General features: G+C 39.0%; 1 protein-coding gene across 2 annotated transcripts; it reads right to left on the bottom strand.

The window, feature by feature from the left end:
* Positions 1 to 851: 851 nt before the first annotated feature.
* Positions 852 to 17,063, bottom strand: asnsd1 (asparagine synthetase domain containing 1). 2 transcript variants are annotated; one of them, XM_052015788.1, is made up of 6 exons: positions 16,956 to 17,063; positions 12,919 to 12,972; positions 7,869 to 7,944; positions 5,326 to 6,889; positions 3,933 to 4,114; positions 852 to 2,941 (listed from the first exon to the last, which is right to left on the bottom strand). In XM_052015788.1, exons 4-6 carry the CDS (start codon positions 6,760 to 6,762, stop codon positions 2,686 to 2,688), a joined length of 1,875 nt encoding a protein of 624 aa, XP_051871748.1. In that variant the 5' UTR covers positions 6,763 to 6,889; positions 7,869 to 7,944; positions 12,919 to 12,972; positions 16,956 to 17,063; the 3' UTR covers positions 852 to 2,685. The 2 variants fall into 2 exon arrangements, with proteins under 2 accessions (XP_051871748.1, XP_051871759.1); XM_052015799.1 differs by lacking the exon at positions 7,869 to 7,944.
* Positions 17,064 to 17,397: the final 334 nt, after the last annotated feature.

The raw sequence follows: 17,397 nt of genomic DNA, 5'->3' as shown, positions 1-17,397 counted from the left end.
CGTTCGAGGAAGGCCTGTTTGAACATTAGGCAGGGCTTGTGCCCCTCAGCCAATGCCAGCATCTCATTCATTAGCGCGGATGGGGATCTGTCCCCCAGGCCATCGAGATGAAGCAGGCGGGTGGCACGCTCACGACGGGAGAGGCCGAAGGTCCGAATCAGAAGGTCTTTGAAAGCCGGGTACTTATGTTCCTCCGGAGGGGACTGGATGAAATCACTGACCTGGGCAGCTGTCTCCTGGTCCAGAGAGCTGACTACATGGTAGTACTTAGTGGAGTCGGAGGTGATCCGCCGAAGGTGGAATTGCGCTTCGGCCTGGTGAAACCAGACGCTGGGACAAAGCGTCCAAAAGGTGGGCAGCTTGAGTGCCACCGCATTGGATGCTGCGTTGCCGTCCATTGTGCAGGTCCAAAATCCGTTTCGACTGTCAGAGTCACCACTGTAGCAGTCACTACCGCGGAATGAACACAAGATGCTAGTCGTAGAGTTTCAGAACAGAACTGGTTTATTTTCCCGCCTTGCGCGGGCCTTTTAAGAGAGACTGTTCCCGCCCAATCCCAACGGCAATGACGTATGTACTACATCATCAAGTCTTTCCCGCGTGCGGGTTCTCCCCGTCGCTCGGGGAAGACGAAGGCCCACCGCCATCTTGGACCTCGCTGCTCCGACGCCATGCGACCCGACTGCCGAGCCGGTTTGCTTGCCCGGACGGTGAGTCGCTACAAGTTCAATATTTTCATTTCCAAAACTCCAGACCATTATTGTTGAGATATTTTAATTATTTTATAAATTTTACAAATAGTAATAGCATGAGTCAGCAAGCAATTCCTACTGCAGCTCCTTTGCTAATAATGTGCTATTGACACCATATTACCTACAGTTTTTTTTAAACTACCAGATATAAAACCCCGACTACTGAAAATGCTTTTCTTATATCTAAGCACCCTACTCAAATATTCTACCTTATTCTGAAATGACATACAGAAGAGATTCCATAGTCACAGCATTTTCATTTTTTGATGGATTAAGAACTTGAAAGGTGGAGGTTACAATCTTGTATCTCCATCTCTGGTTCACCTTCTCTGAACACAGCTTCATGGAATCACTACTATTAAATGTACTGGATCCTATTTTGTGGAAGCTATGAATTATGTGAAGAAAGGAAAATGCTGCATGAATTGTTGCACAGACTTACAACCTAATTTCATCTTTACTGGTCAGAAATTACAATCAGCAATGTGATAATACTTGTCATAGATCTCAGAAAAAAAACTCTACAGCGATCCAGCAATCTCTGAGACAAAAACTTCCTGTACTCCAATGCCTGCTGCTGGCATTAGCTTTATTGAACTTCAGGACCAGGCAGCTGTGATATTGAGCTGGCTGAGTAACCAATTTCATTAAATAATTCTCATGGACAGGAGATCAGAAAGTTTCAGGTACATATAAACAGAAACAGACACTCATTTAAAACAGAAGCTAAAATAAATATTTTAATTTTAAATTGTGCATGTGAAACATTTCAGGAAATTAACAATACACAAAAGAAAATCTATTTTTAGGGTTCAATGGTTTGCTAAACAGCAGTTTAAAACAATCGGTATTCCACTAAAATTCACTCAGACTTCATGTAACTAAACATAAGATTTTCAGATATGTTACAGTGGGATATGTTCATAAGGAGCTTAAATTCATGTCACAGGTATTGGTTTTAGCTCACTTCAATGAAAGTTGCAAAGAGTGTGGCCTGTGAAGGCATGCTGAATTACGACAACTAATTTGGTATTTCTGCATTAAAGTATGCATGTGCAAAAATACCAGTTTGTCAGTTTCACAGTGTAATAATGGCAAACACCACTGCAATATCTGAACCAACATTTCATGCACGGCTAGTTTTGTAAATTAGTATTTGTATTGATACTGTTAAGCAAACTAGTTGATAGCTGTAAAATAAATTCAGTAGTTTAACACTATTTGCCACACTAGTTAGAACAGTAAATGCTGATAATCTTACCTTCATTTATTTCCCAGCACAAATTGCGTACCAGGAAATATCTTCAGTACTGTTAAACAGTGGAAATATGAAACTGTTTAATGTTAATGTTAGAAGATAACATTGCCTGCTTTCAATAGTGATACCAAAATTATATTCAAGTTCTACTGGGAGTTCAGTGGGATATCCGTGTCACTAATGTATTAAAATGTTGAAGTACCTTGACCATATCTTAAAACTAAGTGCTAGACTTCCCAGTTACACAAATTAAATGTACAGATTAAAGGCACAAATTAAAGGTACAGATATTACATTAATTATTGTAATGTAAGACTAATTGATTTCCTTAGATAGCCATAAAGTTAACCTTAGCACATTTAATTACTTTTTGTCAAAATTGGTTTGAAGTAGCTATTTTAGAGGGCAGTTAATATTTTCTGGTTGCTTGACTGGAGAAAGAAAAATTAATGAAACATAAAAATGCAACTATAACTCTTTTTTCAACAATTAAGTATTCCAGAATGTCTCATCACCTGTTTAAACTGCATAATTATATACTATATGGGAGTCTCGAGCAAAAGTAACTACTGCTCCAATTTTTGTTGTTGTTTTGAATTAATGGAATAATTAAATATTGTAATTATTGTAGCTCTTTACCTTCCCTAAAACTTTTACGTTAAACAACAAAGACAACTAATCTACCATGTTTTGCAATAATCTGCTACATTTGTCAGAGGCCTTTTCTTTATGGTTTTCCATCTTTGAGATTCTAGACCCAAACTGCATTGCTCTCTTTGGTAGAATAGCAGATGCTGAGAGACCCAATTCTTTTGCAGCCATTCGTAAAAGTAGCTTTTCGCCAATCCCACGAGGCAGAGTCAAATCTGCTTTATCACACACAGGAAGCGAGTTTAGAAAAGAAACAACAGCTTCATCCAAAAATGGAAACCTGAAATGATAAAAATATAAAAATGATTTTAGTACTTTTACTCCAATCATCACATAGAATTTCCTGGTCACCTATGTAACTTGTACATCTTTTCCCCATGCTTATCTGAGCCAGTGTTAAATATGAAATATCACTGGCCCTAACAAAAGCCTGTCATTATTCACCAGGCAATGCCAGTTGAGTTCCTGAGTGACAGTCCCATCCAGTTTTTCTTCTTAATAATATTGGATTCAGCAGTCTGATCTTATGCCAATCCACTCCCATCTATGCTACTAATTATGCTATCAAGTATTTGTTTACAACATTACATAATGGTAATTTGAATTAATCAATCAAGTACAAAAACTGTGAGAAGTTTGAGTTCCAGATTGATATACCAGAGTGGGATGGAGAATTAAAGTTGCCTTTCACTGCACTGACATAACTAGGCCCAATGGAAGCCTGAGGAACAGCACCCATCTGGGCACAATGTAGCCTTCTGGACTTAATATTGAATTCTCTGGCTTCAAGTAATTAATTTAAGATTTCCAGCATCTGCAGTTTTTTTTAATTTTCAGGTAACTCACTTTCTCTGTCTACATCAGAATTGGCTATTTATGCCGTAAGTCACCCATGTGTGTGTGACATTGGCTTAGTTTTTCTTTCTCCAATAGCACAATCTGACTTGCTATGCATATGCCACATCCCTGCTGTTTGCAACACATTAAGCTTCTTTGTTTGTATTATCACTCTCCGCCTGCCCATTTGACCAGATAGCACAACTTATCCCCATGACAACCCTGACCTCACTCAATCAAATACTCCCTTTGTCCTGTGCATCTTCTCCCCACCTTATCTGCAGCTCAAAACTAACCCGTTTTCTTTTTCCCAGTCTGATAAATCAACCTGAACTGTTTCTTTTTCCACAGATCTTGCTTGACCTACTGAGTTGTTCCAGCATGTTCATTACATTTTAATACCTAAGCACTTACAAAAAGTTGGCAAAACTCACCTTGCTTCTTTTCCGTGGTCACCGATGACTCTGTCATCTCTTCCAAGGTTACGCGAGGAGATGCGACCAAGTTCCATCTCCAGTTCTTTGACCAGGCCTACAAATCCTGATGTTTTGTAGCGGATGCGGTGACGGGAATAACCTGCAAGTTGTTCATCAGCACCTATCCCAGTCAACACCACCTAAAAGCAAACATTCATAGAGCTTTTCATTCCCAAGTCTGATAATGCCAGTTAAATGAAACTGCACTGCACTGCCCTGTCCTATTTAATAGTAAAACTCTAATAATCTGCTACCTGATGTTTGGAAATCCTGATGGTTTAGCATCTAACTCATTCGGGACACCAATTCCCATTCTCCCATTAATATGTCAGGTTCACTGGAAATTTATACTACTGTGTAACATTTAAAAGAAAGTTAATTCAAAGTGTGTTGAAATATTAATTGGAATAAAATACCTAAAACCTGCCAGTCCAGTACCAAAGTTCCAAGTGTGCCTGATTAATGGAATTTTACTGTACTTTGGACAATCAAGGTAATTCTCATTTAACCATACTATATGCACTTGGGACAAAAAGAGCAATGCTAATTTTGGCTAATAAAATTTAAGTTTACAAAATATCACATTTCAACCAAAAGTTAATTGTAGCATAACTGGATCATGTGATACCTGACCTCATTAATGTTTACATTATTTTCTGTATTTATTTCATATTTCTATCATCTGTAATATTTTGTGGTCTGTGTTATGGGCAAATATCAATGTGGATCAGTAGCTGAGGCATTTGGAAAATAAATAGAGAGCAGAATTTGGTTAAAGATCTAATAAATAGAAAATAAAAGTATTTCATCCAAGCAGCATTTGCTTTAAGGATATATGGGTATACAGTAAGAGATGGAAGCAAAAAAAAACCACAATAAGGATAATTGACCAGAGAAGATCACTGACAAATGAATGCAGGGTAGGTCTCCAACAACATAGTCAGGAGATAGCAGTAGAACAACTTAACCTTACAGAATGTAAAGTTTAAATGCCCAAGGCTTAAAAACACTTAAAACCTTCACAAGATAGACCAAAGGGAAACCTGTTTGTGTTCTAAGTGCAAAAATACTCGACCAATTTATTCCAATTCTATTCGTACATCAGGCCCCATTTGAGATTAGGATTATTTTAAAGTCAGGAGAACTGGAATTCCAGCAAGTGATGCAGAATACTTAGAATCTGCTTTCCAGGAAAGTGTCTTGTTTTACTGTTACGTTGTCTTTAAATGCTGAGTTAAGGGACCACGCAAGATATGTGCCACGACTCCTCCATTAAAATATGCATCTGATGAATGTTTGTATTTGAAATGGAGAGTGCAAAATAATTTTTTTAAAAAATGTAACTCCTCACCTTTGCAGTGCTGATGTACGGCTGGACTTCTCCATTACTGGTGTTGATACCAATGCCTCTTGCAGCAAACCATACTGCACAGCCAATGCTGTCATCCAAAACAGTGTCCAGGGGTTGTACCAGATGGCTAATCCGGTACTGTCTCATTTCTTTCAGCTCTTCTAATGTGATATTGATTTCTATAAAATTCCAATGTCTGGAAGGGTTTATAATTTGCAATTCTTTTAAACCAGAGCGGCCAGTGATCCTGTCAGGCACGTCAAAAGCAGTGCTCTCTTCAATACCACCACTGCCATTTTTTGAAGTCTCCTCTTCTGATGCACCAGAAGTATTGCTTTGCCTCTGCTTTTTCTTTGAGATCTTCTGCATTTTCCTTTCTCGCTGCTCAAAGGCTACATTCAGTAAGTCAATAGGTTCATCTGGTGGGACATGTCGGTCAGCCAAGGCAGAAAGAACCATAGAATCAACACCCCCAGAAAAAAGAATTGCTACTTTTGCTTTTTCAGAATTTATTACATGAGCTGCACAATCAGATGGATTTTGGTTTCTTGGTAAAAAAAGCACTCGTTGTCTAACAGATTCACTCAAAATATCAATAAATTGATGAACAATTTTTTTCTTGTGTTCATCTGAAAGATACATGTCAACATTTGTCAAATTTGTTGCAGAATATTTTTTATCTGTATATGGATCTGGAATACTGCAATTCATAGGAATGATGGGGGCTACGAGGAAATTCTTTGATTCATTCAAAAACACAGAAACAAAATCAGGAAGTTCTTCAGTGAACTGAGCTTCTAGGTGAGAAGCCGATTCATATTCAGTAGACATATGTTTCCATGGATACCATGTTATTGCCAGTGAGCTGGCATTGGGCTGTTTTTGTAGGTCAATTTTATAAAGTCCACATGCTGGTACCTCATGCCAAGGGGCACTTACACATTTTGGGAGAGAAGCACTCACTGATACAAGAGTAAGGCACGGATTTTTAAACTGCCATAATAAACTCCGGCGACCAAAATAGTCTCGACCAAACCACAAACAATGAGTGGATGGTTGGTAGTATACAAAAGCCCATGGTCCTCGAATAGATGAAAAGACAGATAGAATGTCTTCTTCACTGTTACATGAAGACAAATGCTGAAGAATAATCTGAGTGTCATTGTCTTCAGGTTTAATTTCAATACCCCCAAAAACCTCCCCATTCCAAAGGAAGAGATTTCCCTGAGCATCCTGCATGGGCTGTGGATTTAGGCACCCTCTCATGTGCAGCACGTGACCAGAAAAGCAACAATTATAGCCTAGCTCAGGCACCACTTTGGATAATTGTTGACTGCAGTTAGGACCTCTCCGTTGAAGGCTTTCGAGCATTTCCTCTCCCAAAATAACAGGAACATCTTGGGGAACTAAAACTAACATACAACAAATTCCACACATTTTGTGCTTTTAATTTATCCATCCATATCAATCAATAGCATGTATTTTGACACTGCTGTTGATTACTTCTTCATTTTCTCAGTATTTTCCAATTCCTGGTATTCCTTTCTCATCTCATCAAGGGAACCTGTAAAATTACACACTGATAATTAGATTCTTTAGAGAGTCCATCTAACCTTCTGTGGCAAAGCAACACACTGTAACTATCATTTTCATAGCAAATTTAATACAAAGTAGTACCAAATTGATTTAAACTTCCTAATGCGTTTTTTTTTTAAAAACATCCATACAGTTAAAAAAAATTCTTGTAAAAATAGAAACTGCCATCTTATTAAATTTATGATTAACACAGAGAACAAGCAATTTTTTTTCTCCTCAGAGGCAAAAGACTTGGACCATGGCTGGATAGAATAATAAATAAATTCAGTATCCAATCATGAGAAGAATTTTATTAATTTGTGGATTATATGCGCCATATATTTTAGTACTCTGTTTGTTCCACAGATTTAGATAATTAAACACATTCAAGCTTTTAAGTGTCCAATATAATTTCTAAAATATATATCTATAACAGTTAATCTTTTGTTAAAAAAATGCTATTAACTTTAATTTGACACATTTATCAGGTTTTAGAGCCATGTGATACAAACAAAATGGAGTTATAACCAACTATATTTATCAGGTGGACCCCGTCAAAATTATAATTCAGTACCATTGAGTAGCAAGATGGTGAATTTCACAAACTTCATCTCAGTTATAGAAAACAGCCAGCAAAAGTAATTTCCTTCTCTCAGATGGAACAAGGATATCATTAAATTATCTCATTCCACCCATGCAGATACAATGGCCACTCATGAAGGTGACCAAAAGTGAACGAGAGTTAAAGGACTGAGCAAAGGGAAAACTTGTTTTGGAAGTGAGGAAGAAAAGAAATTAAAAATGCAAGAGGGAAATGCATAATACAAAAATATCACAACAGAGCTTTTTAATGAATATAAAAATCTTGGAAACAAAAAAAACATGAATCACATTTTCCACATTACTAACTTATACATCACATTCACCAACCCCATTTTTACAAAATATCCTTAAAACAAATAACTTACATTTACATTCACTTAGAGTCTGTGTTTGATCTGCCGCAAAAAATATATTGCTATTGGGCTGCTGCTTATAAACTCTCTGAAATAGAATGGGTAACAATTATTGTTTAAAAAAAACAAAAACTGATTCACAGGATCACTTTATGAAAAAATGCAAGCCATTTGGCTCTATGCATGCAGCTGGTCCCTAAAAGAGCTTGTTATGGACTCAGTGAAAGTCCCTTTAAGATAGAGAGTGTGTGTGTATGTGTGTGTGGGGCGTGCTTACGTCAATAGAAGATAAAGGACGTAATGACGTTATTGAAGAAGAAGAAGAAGAGAGAGAGAGAAGGGAGAGAGACACCAGTCTGCTTGTTTTCTCTATCGATGGATGAGAAACAATAACTGTGTTTGCCACTGAAATCCATGTATGGAAGTTGGAAGTAATCCGGTGGAGTTCACTTTGTTGCTGACCTGTAGAAGGAAACAGGTATTTGTGTGTGGACGACCACGGTTCGGATGCTTTTCGGGGTGAGGAAGTCACTACCGAGTAAACACTGGAGTGTCGTTTGGGTTCCATCGTGGAACATTTGGATTTCGTATGTACTCTCTCTATGTTTTTCTACATCTACATCTTATCTTCAGACAACGGTGGTTGTTGAAGAAGCCCTTGCTCATGTTTCACCTTATGGCTTGCGGAACTGAACTTTAAGAACCATTCCGGAACTGGGAGTTTTGGACTTTGTCACACACACACACAACGAGTTTAGTTTTGGGGTTAACGTTCGAGGTTTAACATTCTTGAATTCTAACATACTAACATTTTTACTTTTATTTTACGTATTATCATAAGTAGTGATTAATAAAATAGTTTTTAACACTAAATCATGCTCAGTGTGTTTCTTTTGTTGCTGGTTCGTGACAAGCTTTATATTAAATCTTATTCCCCACACTTTCATCAAAGCATTTGTTTTGAACTATTTTTCTGCTTTTTTTAAAAAAGGAAATTTGGTTTATTGTGAAATCCTCCCCCATCATTTCTGAAGGAAATTCCATTAACTGAATGTAAAGTGCCAATACATATTTCACCATCACATGTGGTGATTCAATAAACTTGGAGTGTTCAATTCTATTTGCAACTTACTGGATTAGAATCCGACCCTGCAAGCAGCAAGCAGCAAGCCTTTGGGCTACTAAATGGCAAGAAACAGTTGAACAACACAAGTGCCTTGTAATAATCATCTCCAATAAGACAATTTAACAACCTGTATTTGCATTCAAGGCATCAAGATTAGCAAATTCCTAGGGGTCATCATTGAACACAATACAATCTGTGACAACAAGACTAGATCCTATGCTGGGTATTCTCTAGAAAGTGACCAACTTCCCGACTTTCTAAATTCTTTCCACCATCCAGAAACTATAGCTGTGATGAAATTCTCTCCGCTTGCTGAGAAGAGAGCATTTCCAAAAATACTCAAGTAGCTGGACACTATTCAGGACTAACTCACTTGACAAGCACATCATACACTACCCTAAGGCTTTAGTTGATGGTGGGCAAGGTGCTGATTCTGGCGATGGGAAACTTAGAACATTTAAAGAGAAAGGCCAAAGCTATAGCACAAGGTAAAAAAAGGTAATGTTAACCAGAGCCCATCAGTGTAGGACAGAGCATACAAATATAAGAGTTAATCTTCACTTGGAGTCAGAGCAGGGAAAAAAATGCAAAAAGAAAATTGTAGGGTCTGCAACTGAATTCACGTAGCATTCATAAAACCATAGGCAGATTAACAACACAACAGAAATAAGTGTGTATAATTTAATAAATAGCCATTTCAGAGATGTGCTTGTAAAGCGACCAAGGTTGGGAATTAAATTTTACAGGATGCTTTACCTCTAGAAGAGATAGGCCAAAATGAAATAAAGGAGGCAAGGTGGCCCTGATATTAAAAAGTGGGTAAAAGCTTTAGAGAGGAAGAATCTTGGCACTGAAAAATTGTGAAATAGAATTGATTTAGATGAAGATAAGAAACAGCAAAAGCCTGAAATAGAGCTAGAAGTTATACAAAGGCACCCACAGTATAATGGTAATGCAGGGTATAATCTAAATCAGGAAATTAGAGGACTATGTAATCATGGGAGACTTTAGTCTACATACAGAATGGCCAGACCAAATCAGCTATAATAGTGTGGAGATGAATTCATGGAGAGTATTGGAGATGGTTTTCTAGTTCAACATATTGAGAAACTAGCAAGGGAAAAAGCTCTTATAGAAATAGTACTGTGTAAAAAGAAAGGATTAATTGATGATCTGAGAGTTAAGGAGCCTAATATGATAATGATAGAATTTTACATAAAAATTTAACGTGATTTAGTTTAATCTGAGACAAAGCTACAAAGGCAACAAGGCATGAATTGGCTATGGTAAATAGGGAAACTATTTTAAAAGCTATTACAGGAAATTAGCTGTCATACCTTTATTTTAAGTAATTAAAATACAGTTTACAATCCTTTAAAGGCAAAAAAAACAGGAAAGATAATCTATTGCAAGGGGGTCAGAATTTCAAAACAGGTATTGGTAAGGCCACACCTGGAGTACTGCATAAGGGTTTGGTCCCCTTCTGAAAGGACATACCAGTGCTAGAGGCAGCCGAGAAGATATTCACTCGGCCAACTCCTGGAATGAGAAGGTTGTCCTATCATAATTAGCTAAAAGAACTGGATCTGTATTCTTTGTAGCTTTAATGAAAAGGGGGTGATCTTATTAAGATGCTAAGGGGATATGACAGGATATATGTTTAGATATTTTGGACAGTCTCAAACCACGACATAATTACAAGGAGGTGGTCATTTAAAATAGAGATGCATAGGAATTGTTTCTAGCAGAGTGGTGATTCTCTGCCCAAGACGGTTGTGGAGACTAGATCACAGGAGGTACTTAAAGAGGTGGAGGATAAATTTTTTAGCACTCGGACACTTGAGGCCTATGTATAGACAAAGCAAATAAGCCATGATCATACTGAATGGCAGAGCATGCTTGAGGAGCCAGATAAGATATCTTGATTAGTCACATGTACATCCAAACACACAGTGAAGTGCATCTTTTGCGTAGAGTGTTCTGGAGGCAGTCCGCAAGTGTCGACATGCTTCTGGCGCCAACATAGCATGCACCTAACTTCCTAACGTATATGTCTTTGGAATGTGGGAGGAAACCAGAGCACCCGGAGGAAACCCACGCAGACACGGGGAGAACATACGAACTCCTTACAGACAGCGACCGGAATTGAACCCGGGTTGCTGGCGCTGTAAAGCGTTATGCTAACCGCTACATTACTGTGCCTGCCAGACGGCCCACTCCTGCAACCATTTCTTGTGTTCTTGTGAAAGGGTTGATAATGTTGCCAAAACTGGGAAGTCTGGGAAAATGAGATTGGCATTGATGAGGGAAAGAGAACGAAAGCTTCTACAAGTACATAGAAAGCAAATGAATCACGAAGATTAATGTGGCAGAAAGCTGAGTAGGAATAAACAGGTAGCTTCTGAACTGGAAACTGTGACGATGGTGTGCTGCAGAGGTTATGCCAGGTTCTAAGCTATTCACAATATGTATTAATTACTTGGATGAGGGGATCAGGTGTGATATATCCAGTTTGCTGATGATACAAAGAAGGGTGATAGCATAAGATATGAGGAACATGCAAAGAGCTTCAGGGAAATATAGATAAGTTAAGTGATTGGGCCAGGACATGGCAGAAAGAATATCATGTGGAGAAATGCAGTATGGCGGAAAAAAAATAAAAGTGCCGAGTATTTTTAAGTGGTTTGAAATTGATAGGTGTTGGTCCTTATAAGGAAGTCACAAAATTAACAAGAAGGCTCTGTATATTCCAGGCAATATCCAAAAATCTATCAGATTTAAGGGAATCAAAGGATTAACAGATAGAGGAGGAAACTAGTGCTGAGGTAAAAGATGAGCCAACAGCTGCATTCATTTCATGCATTCATTCATTCTCACCACTAACAGTGCACTGCAGCTGCAGCATGTCCCATCTACAAAATGCAAAACATTACCACTTTGCAAGTCTTAAGAGCATCCAAAATCCTGCAGCTTCTAGCAACTGGAAGGACGAGGACGGGAAGCACAATGGAACACTATCTCCTGAGATTCCCTCCAAGTCATCACAGCTAGTGTGTCGAAACCCTGAACACTTTACCCAAGTACACTGAAAAAGGATTGCAATGGTCCAAGAAATCTACCTCACTAAAACTACCACGGGTAGTAACTGTTAGCCTTGCCAGCAATGATCACACCATGTGAATAGCAAAAGAAAATTCAATGACAACATTAATGCCATTCAAGAATCACAGGCTTTAAGTAAGTTTTATGAAATTGCACAAAAACAAGCTATTCAGCCTATCATCCTGTGCCATATCTTTGGAAGACAGCCAGTTTACTCATGTTCTTTCTCTAACGACCTGAAAATTTTAACCATCTAAGAATGAATACAATTCCACTCTGAAATGCATTTTTGAACACGCCAGATTGCAATAACCTTCAGAACCCTGCAATTTTTGCCCAGAACAAAACACACACAACAACCTTTTGAAATTCTGATTTTTTTACTTGTCTGAAGCCCAAAGATACTGAAAAAACCTGTAGCTCAACAACTGTCATCCTCAGCAGTAATGATTAAGGAAAAAATCATATGCTCTTTATGAAAAAGTCCAAAGCATTAGCCTCGTATCTGAATTGCAAAATCATTCCAAACATTAAATACTTTTAAGAATTTTCCTTATATCTGTTCAAAATTTACTTAACACTAATTCTTAAATTGTATTCCATCTTTGAGTGGTAACTTCAATTTATAACATATATCTAAAACGACAAAGTATCATTGTGGTTATCGCAGAATCTAATTTCTACAAATGTAACCTAATATATTCTGTGTTGTCTGTGCCTATGCACCTGTGATGCCGCTGCAAGCAATTTTTTCATTGTACCTGTACCTCACTGGACTTGTGCACATGACAATAAACTTGACTTGAACTTGAGATTTTCATTTTATTAACTTACCCGATTTTTCTTCAGGTTGGAGAGTTCATCAATGAGAACAATTTGTTCTTTTATCTATAAAAACAAAAGTTATATTGGATACTGGAAAGGCATATGGGAAAAAAATTGCATGTATGTTGCAATTCAGTTTAGTTAATTTAAGAGGAAGCAGTTCTCTTTAGAATACAGGTAGTTCTGCAAATAACACGCGTTTCTTTTTGGGAATTGGATATAATGCAACTGATGAATTAGGGAACACTATTTATATTATGCAGGCTGAATTGGTTCTAACACGATTTCAATCAGGAACTAGAGAACCACTTTAATTACTGCTTTGGAAGAGCAGAAAAAAATGCTGTCTTGGAAAAAATTCTTGGGGGAGAAAAACCTGTTTAAATGTAACCTCACTGCAGTAATCAGACACCATTGTCTCTTAAGGACACAGGCTGCTAGTTTCACCGCAGGCAGCCATTGGAAATTAACAAGCAATCACTTCTATTGATACTTGTGCAAGGATATTTTATTAAACAATGTAATATAAGGCCTTCAGTATTTTTAGCTAGTAACAAAATAAACTTAGAGCTATTAAGAAACACCTTTATATTTGAAAATCCTGCAGGAAAATAACCTTGTTATTGCAAGCCCACAACGGTTTAGTCCCTAACCCTCTTCTTTCCATTGACACAATGGTTTTTATAACACCATTTTCTGTAACACAAGGTTTCTTAGGAACACAACTATTGTTTCATAGCAGAACTACCTGTATTTGCCCAGAATTTCACAGCAGCATTTATGGTCACTGTTCCCCCATTGGCATTAAGTCCACATTAACTTTGAGTGGACCTTTCAGAGGCAACTTGGCCCTGGAAACCATCTCCAACCTATTTGGCATAGCCCTACTCCTTCTGGCCATAAACTGAATATATCTTGCATGCAGATAGATTCAAAGATATTTAAACATTAAAATTAATACTATTAAATGTTAAAACCAAGACAATAGACAATTTAACAGTTAAAAATGAGAAGACACAATATTTAAATTTTTTACTGAATTGTCAAAAAAGTAAGTTACATGAAATGTTCCTCTCTTCCCCAAAGCTATTCATCTCCATTGAAATGACGGAATTGCTGTACTTGCTTCACATCTAATATCTGCACAGATTGTATGGGCAGATTTTCCTGGAAAGCTTCAGGAAAGTGTTCTGTCACTGGGTTCCTTGAGGAGTTCATTAAGGAAATCACTAGCAATCAGCAATGAGAAAGTTCAGGACTATGGAGTATGTGGGGAAATGCTAGCAGTTTCATGTAGGATTGTGGCATTTTTCAGTAAAATCCAGGCCACTTTTTAAGATGAAAGCTAATACAATTATTCATTACTTTAAAACAATACTTCCTGCACTTTTAATCAAAAATCCAAACAATAAATTTCTAGAAATTACCTATTGATACAATTCTCATAAACAGAAAATTGCCCCACAGGCATATGATGAGAAAAATACAAGCACCCATTTTAAAACCAAAGCTTATGATTCAAACTTCAGTAACACCTTCAATTTGTGGACGTAAGTTGAGGACATCAGTCTTCCAGAGTGTGAACCCGCGGAAAGCATCTATGCAGATCAGCTGGCAGGGGTATTTGCAGACATTTTTAACCTCTTCCTGCTTCAATCTGAGGTTCCCACCTGCTTTAAGACCACTATCATCCCAGTATTCAAGAAAAACATGGTAACATGCCTTATTGACTACATCCCAGTGGCTCTGACATCCACCATCATGAAGTGCCTCTAGAGGCTGGTCATGGCACGCATTAACTCCAGCCTCCCAGACAACCTCGACCTACTGCAATTCGCCTACTGTTGAAACAGGTCTATGGCGTATGCTATCTCCCTACACTCAACTCTGGAGCATCTGGACAGCAAAGACACCTACATTAGACTATTGTTTATTGACTGCAGCTTCACCTTCAACACTATAATTCCGAGCAAACTCATCACCAAGACCTGGGACTCAACACCTCCCTTTGGAACTGGATCCTTGACTTCCTGACCAATAGATCGCAATCAGCAAGGATAGGCAGCAACACCTCCGGCAACAATGGTGCCCCACAAGGCTGTGTTCTCAGCCACCTACTCTACTCCCTATACACTCAAGACTGCATGGCCAGATTCTGCTCTAACTCCACATACAAGTTTGCAGATGATACCACCATACTAGGCCGTATCTCAAATAATGATGAGTCAGAGTACAGGAAGGAGATAGAGAGCTGAGTGACATGCTGTCATGACAACAACCTATCCCTCAACGTCAGCGAAACAAAAGAGCTGGTCATTGATTTCAGGAAGGGGGCGGTGCACAGGTTCCTGTCTACATCAACGGTACCGAGGTCAAGAGGGTTGAGAGCTTCAAGTTCCTTGGAGGGAACATCACCAATAGCCTGTCCTGGTCCACCCATGTAGACACCATGGCCATGAAAGCTCACCAGCGCCTCTACTCCCTCAGGATGCTGAAGAAATTTGGCATGTCCCCTTTGACACTCACCAATTTTTATCAATGCACCACAGAAAGCACCCTATCCAGATGCATCACAGCTTGGTATGGCAATTGCTCTGCCTGGGAATGCAAGAAACTGCAGAGAGTTGGGGACACAGCTCAGCACATCACGGGAACCAGCCTCCCCTCCATGGACTCTGTCTATACTTCTCGCTGCCTCAGTAAAGCAGCCAGCATAATCAAAGACCCCATGTACCCCATTCTCTCTTCTCCGCGCTCCCATCGGGCAGATGATACAAAAGCCTGTAAGTATGTATATCCAGGCTCAAGGACAGCTTCTATCCCGCTCTTATAAGACTATTGAGCAGTTCCCTAGTACAATAAGATGGACTCTTGACCTCACAATCTACCTCATTACGACCTTGCACCTTATTGTCTACCTGCACTTTCTCTGTAGCTGTTACATTTTATTCTGCATTCTGTATTGTTTTACCTTGTACTACCTCAATGCACTGTGTAACGAATTGATCTTAATGAACAGTATGCAAGACAAGTTTTTCACTGTACCTCAGTACAAGTGACAATAATAAACCAATTCCAATTTAGACTTTTCGTCTTTGTATTCCAATCCTTTCTTGGTTTTCTCTTCCAATCTCAAATCTTCTACAACCATTCGCATTCCTCAATCTCTGGTGCATTCCTGATCTTCACACCATTACTACATATGCTTGGAGCTATTTCAGGTCCCAATTTTCAAAATTCCCTTCTTAAAAACTGTTGTCTTTCCACAAAAAATCTCACTGACCAAGCTGTTAGTCATCTCTCTTAATTTTACCTTATATTGCTCGACGTCAAATTTTGTTTGCAAAATCATTAGCAAACTACCAGAGTATTTTATGATATCTAAAGTGCTGTAAGAATCAGCAACATGTTGTGCTTATAATGTGCACTATCCAAGCCACCACGTTTGGTGATTTAAATGTTTTGCCAGAAAAATTTTAAAAATAAATAGTCATACCACATGCTAAATCTGAGGAACCAATTCAAACTGATTATAGATGAAGAGAGACACATGAGACTGCAGATGTTGGACTCTGGAGCAACAAAAAAATTACAGACCAAGGCTCTTCCACCTGGAACTTTAACCCTGTTTCTCTTTCCACAAACATTGCCTGACCTGCTGATTGTTTCCAGCATTTGCTGTTTTTATCTCAGATTTGCAGCATCTGCAGTTTTTGATTGTCAGACAAAACAGTTTGCAATGGAAACACAAGAGACTACAGATGCTGCAATCTGGACCAATGATCAGTCTGCTGGAGGAACTCAGCGGGTCGAGCAGCATCTGTGTGTGGAAGTGAGTGAGAGAGAGAGGTCCTGATGCAGGGTTTCGACTCGAAACGTTGACAATTCCCCTCCCCCACAGACACTGCTCGACCCGCTGAGCTCCTCCAGCAGATTGTTTGGCGAAAACAGTTTGCAACCGTGCACCATGACAGGCTTCTCAGGGGACAGGTGCTCCGTCTCAATCCTTAGTTTCGGCGACCAGGATACACGGGTGAGAACCATACCTGCTTGTTTAACGCTTCCTTCCTAGGTGGCTCCATCACCCCAGACAACCAGACCCCGCTCCCACCAACTGGAGCCCATGTGAGACTCCCGGAAGTGCTTGCAGCCACTGCGAGCAAGCGCAGTGGAGACGATGAGGGCAGACCGACCTCCACAGCGCTCTCGGCGGTCAGCAGGACGGGAGGAGGCATTACCTCGGAATGCACGGCTCTCGCTGCAGTGACGAACTGAAGCAGGGTCGGATTTCAATCCGGATTACCATTTCGTGTTTATTGTGGAAATGGAAACTGAATTGCGCAATAGAGCAAAAATAAAAGCAAACTGCTGGAAAAACTCGGCATCTGTGCCTCAGGTCCAGATGCAGGGTCTGGACGTGCAACATCGATCATCCCTTTGCCTCCACAGATGTTGCTCGACCATCCAGCGGTTCGTTTTTTCTCCAGA

This window comes from Pristis pectinata, chromosome 1, assembly GCF_009764475.1.
Source record: "Pristis pectinata isolate sPriPec2 chromosome 1, sPriPec2.1.pri, whole genome shotgun sequence".
NCBI classification, from domain to species: domain Eukaryota; kingdom Metazoa; phylum Chordata; class Chondrichthyes; order Rhinopristiformes; family Pristidae; genus Pristis; species Pristis pectinata.
The sequence above is the reverse complement of the archived record's forward strand: the minus strand, read 5'-3'. Positions and strand labels throughout refer to the sequence as shown.

What these genes read in the sequence shown, in the direction of transcription:
- asnsd1 (XM_052015788.1), bottom strand. Translation starts at nt 6,762, where the DNA reads ATGTGTGGAATTTGTTGTATGTTAGTTTTAGTTCCCCAAGATGTTCCT. An exon ending in CGTACATCAGCACTGCAAAG is followed by an intron (nt 4,115 to 5,325) that starts GTGAGGAGTTAC and finishes GTTTGCTTTTAG; the next exon opens with GTGGTGTTGACTGGGATAGG. An exon ending in GACCACGGAAAAGAAGCAAG is followed by an intron (nt 2,942 to 3,932) that starts GTGAGTTTTGCC and finishes TTATCATTTCAG; the next exon opens with GTTTCCATTTTTGGATGAAG.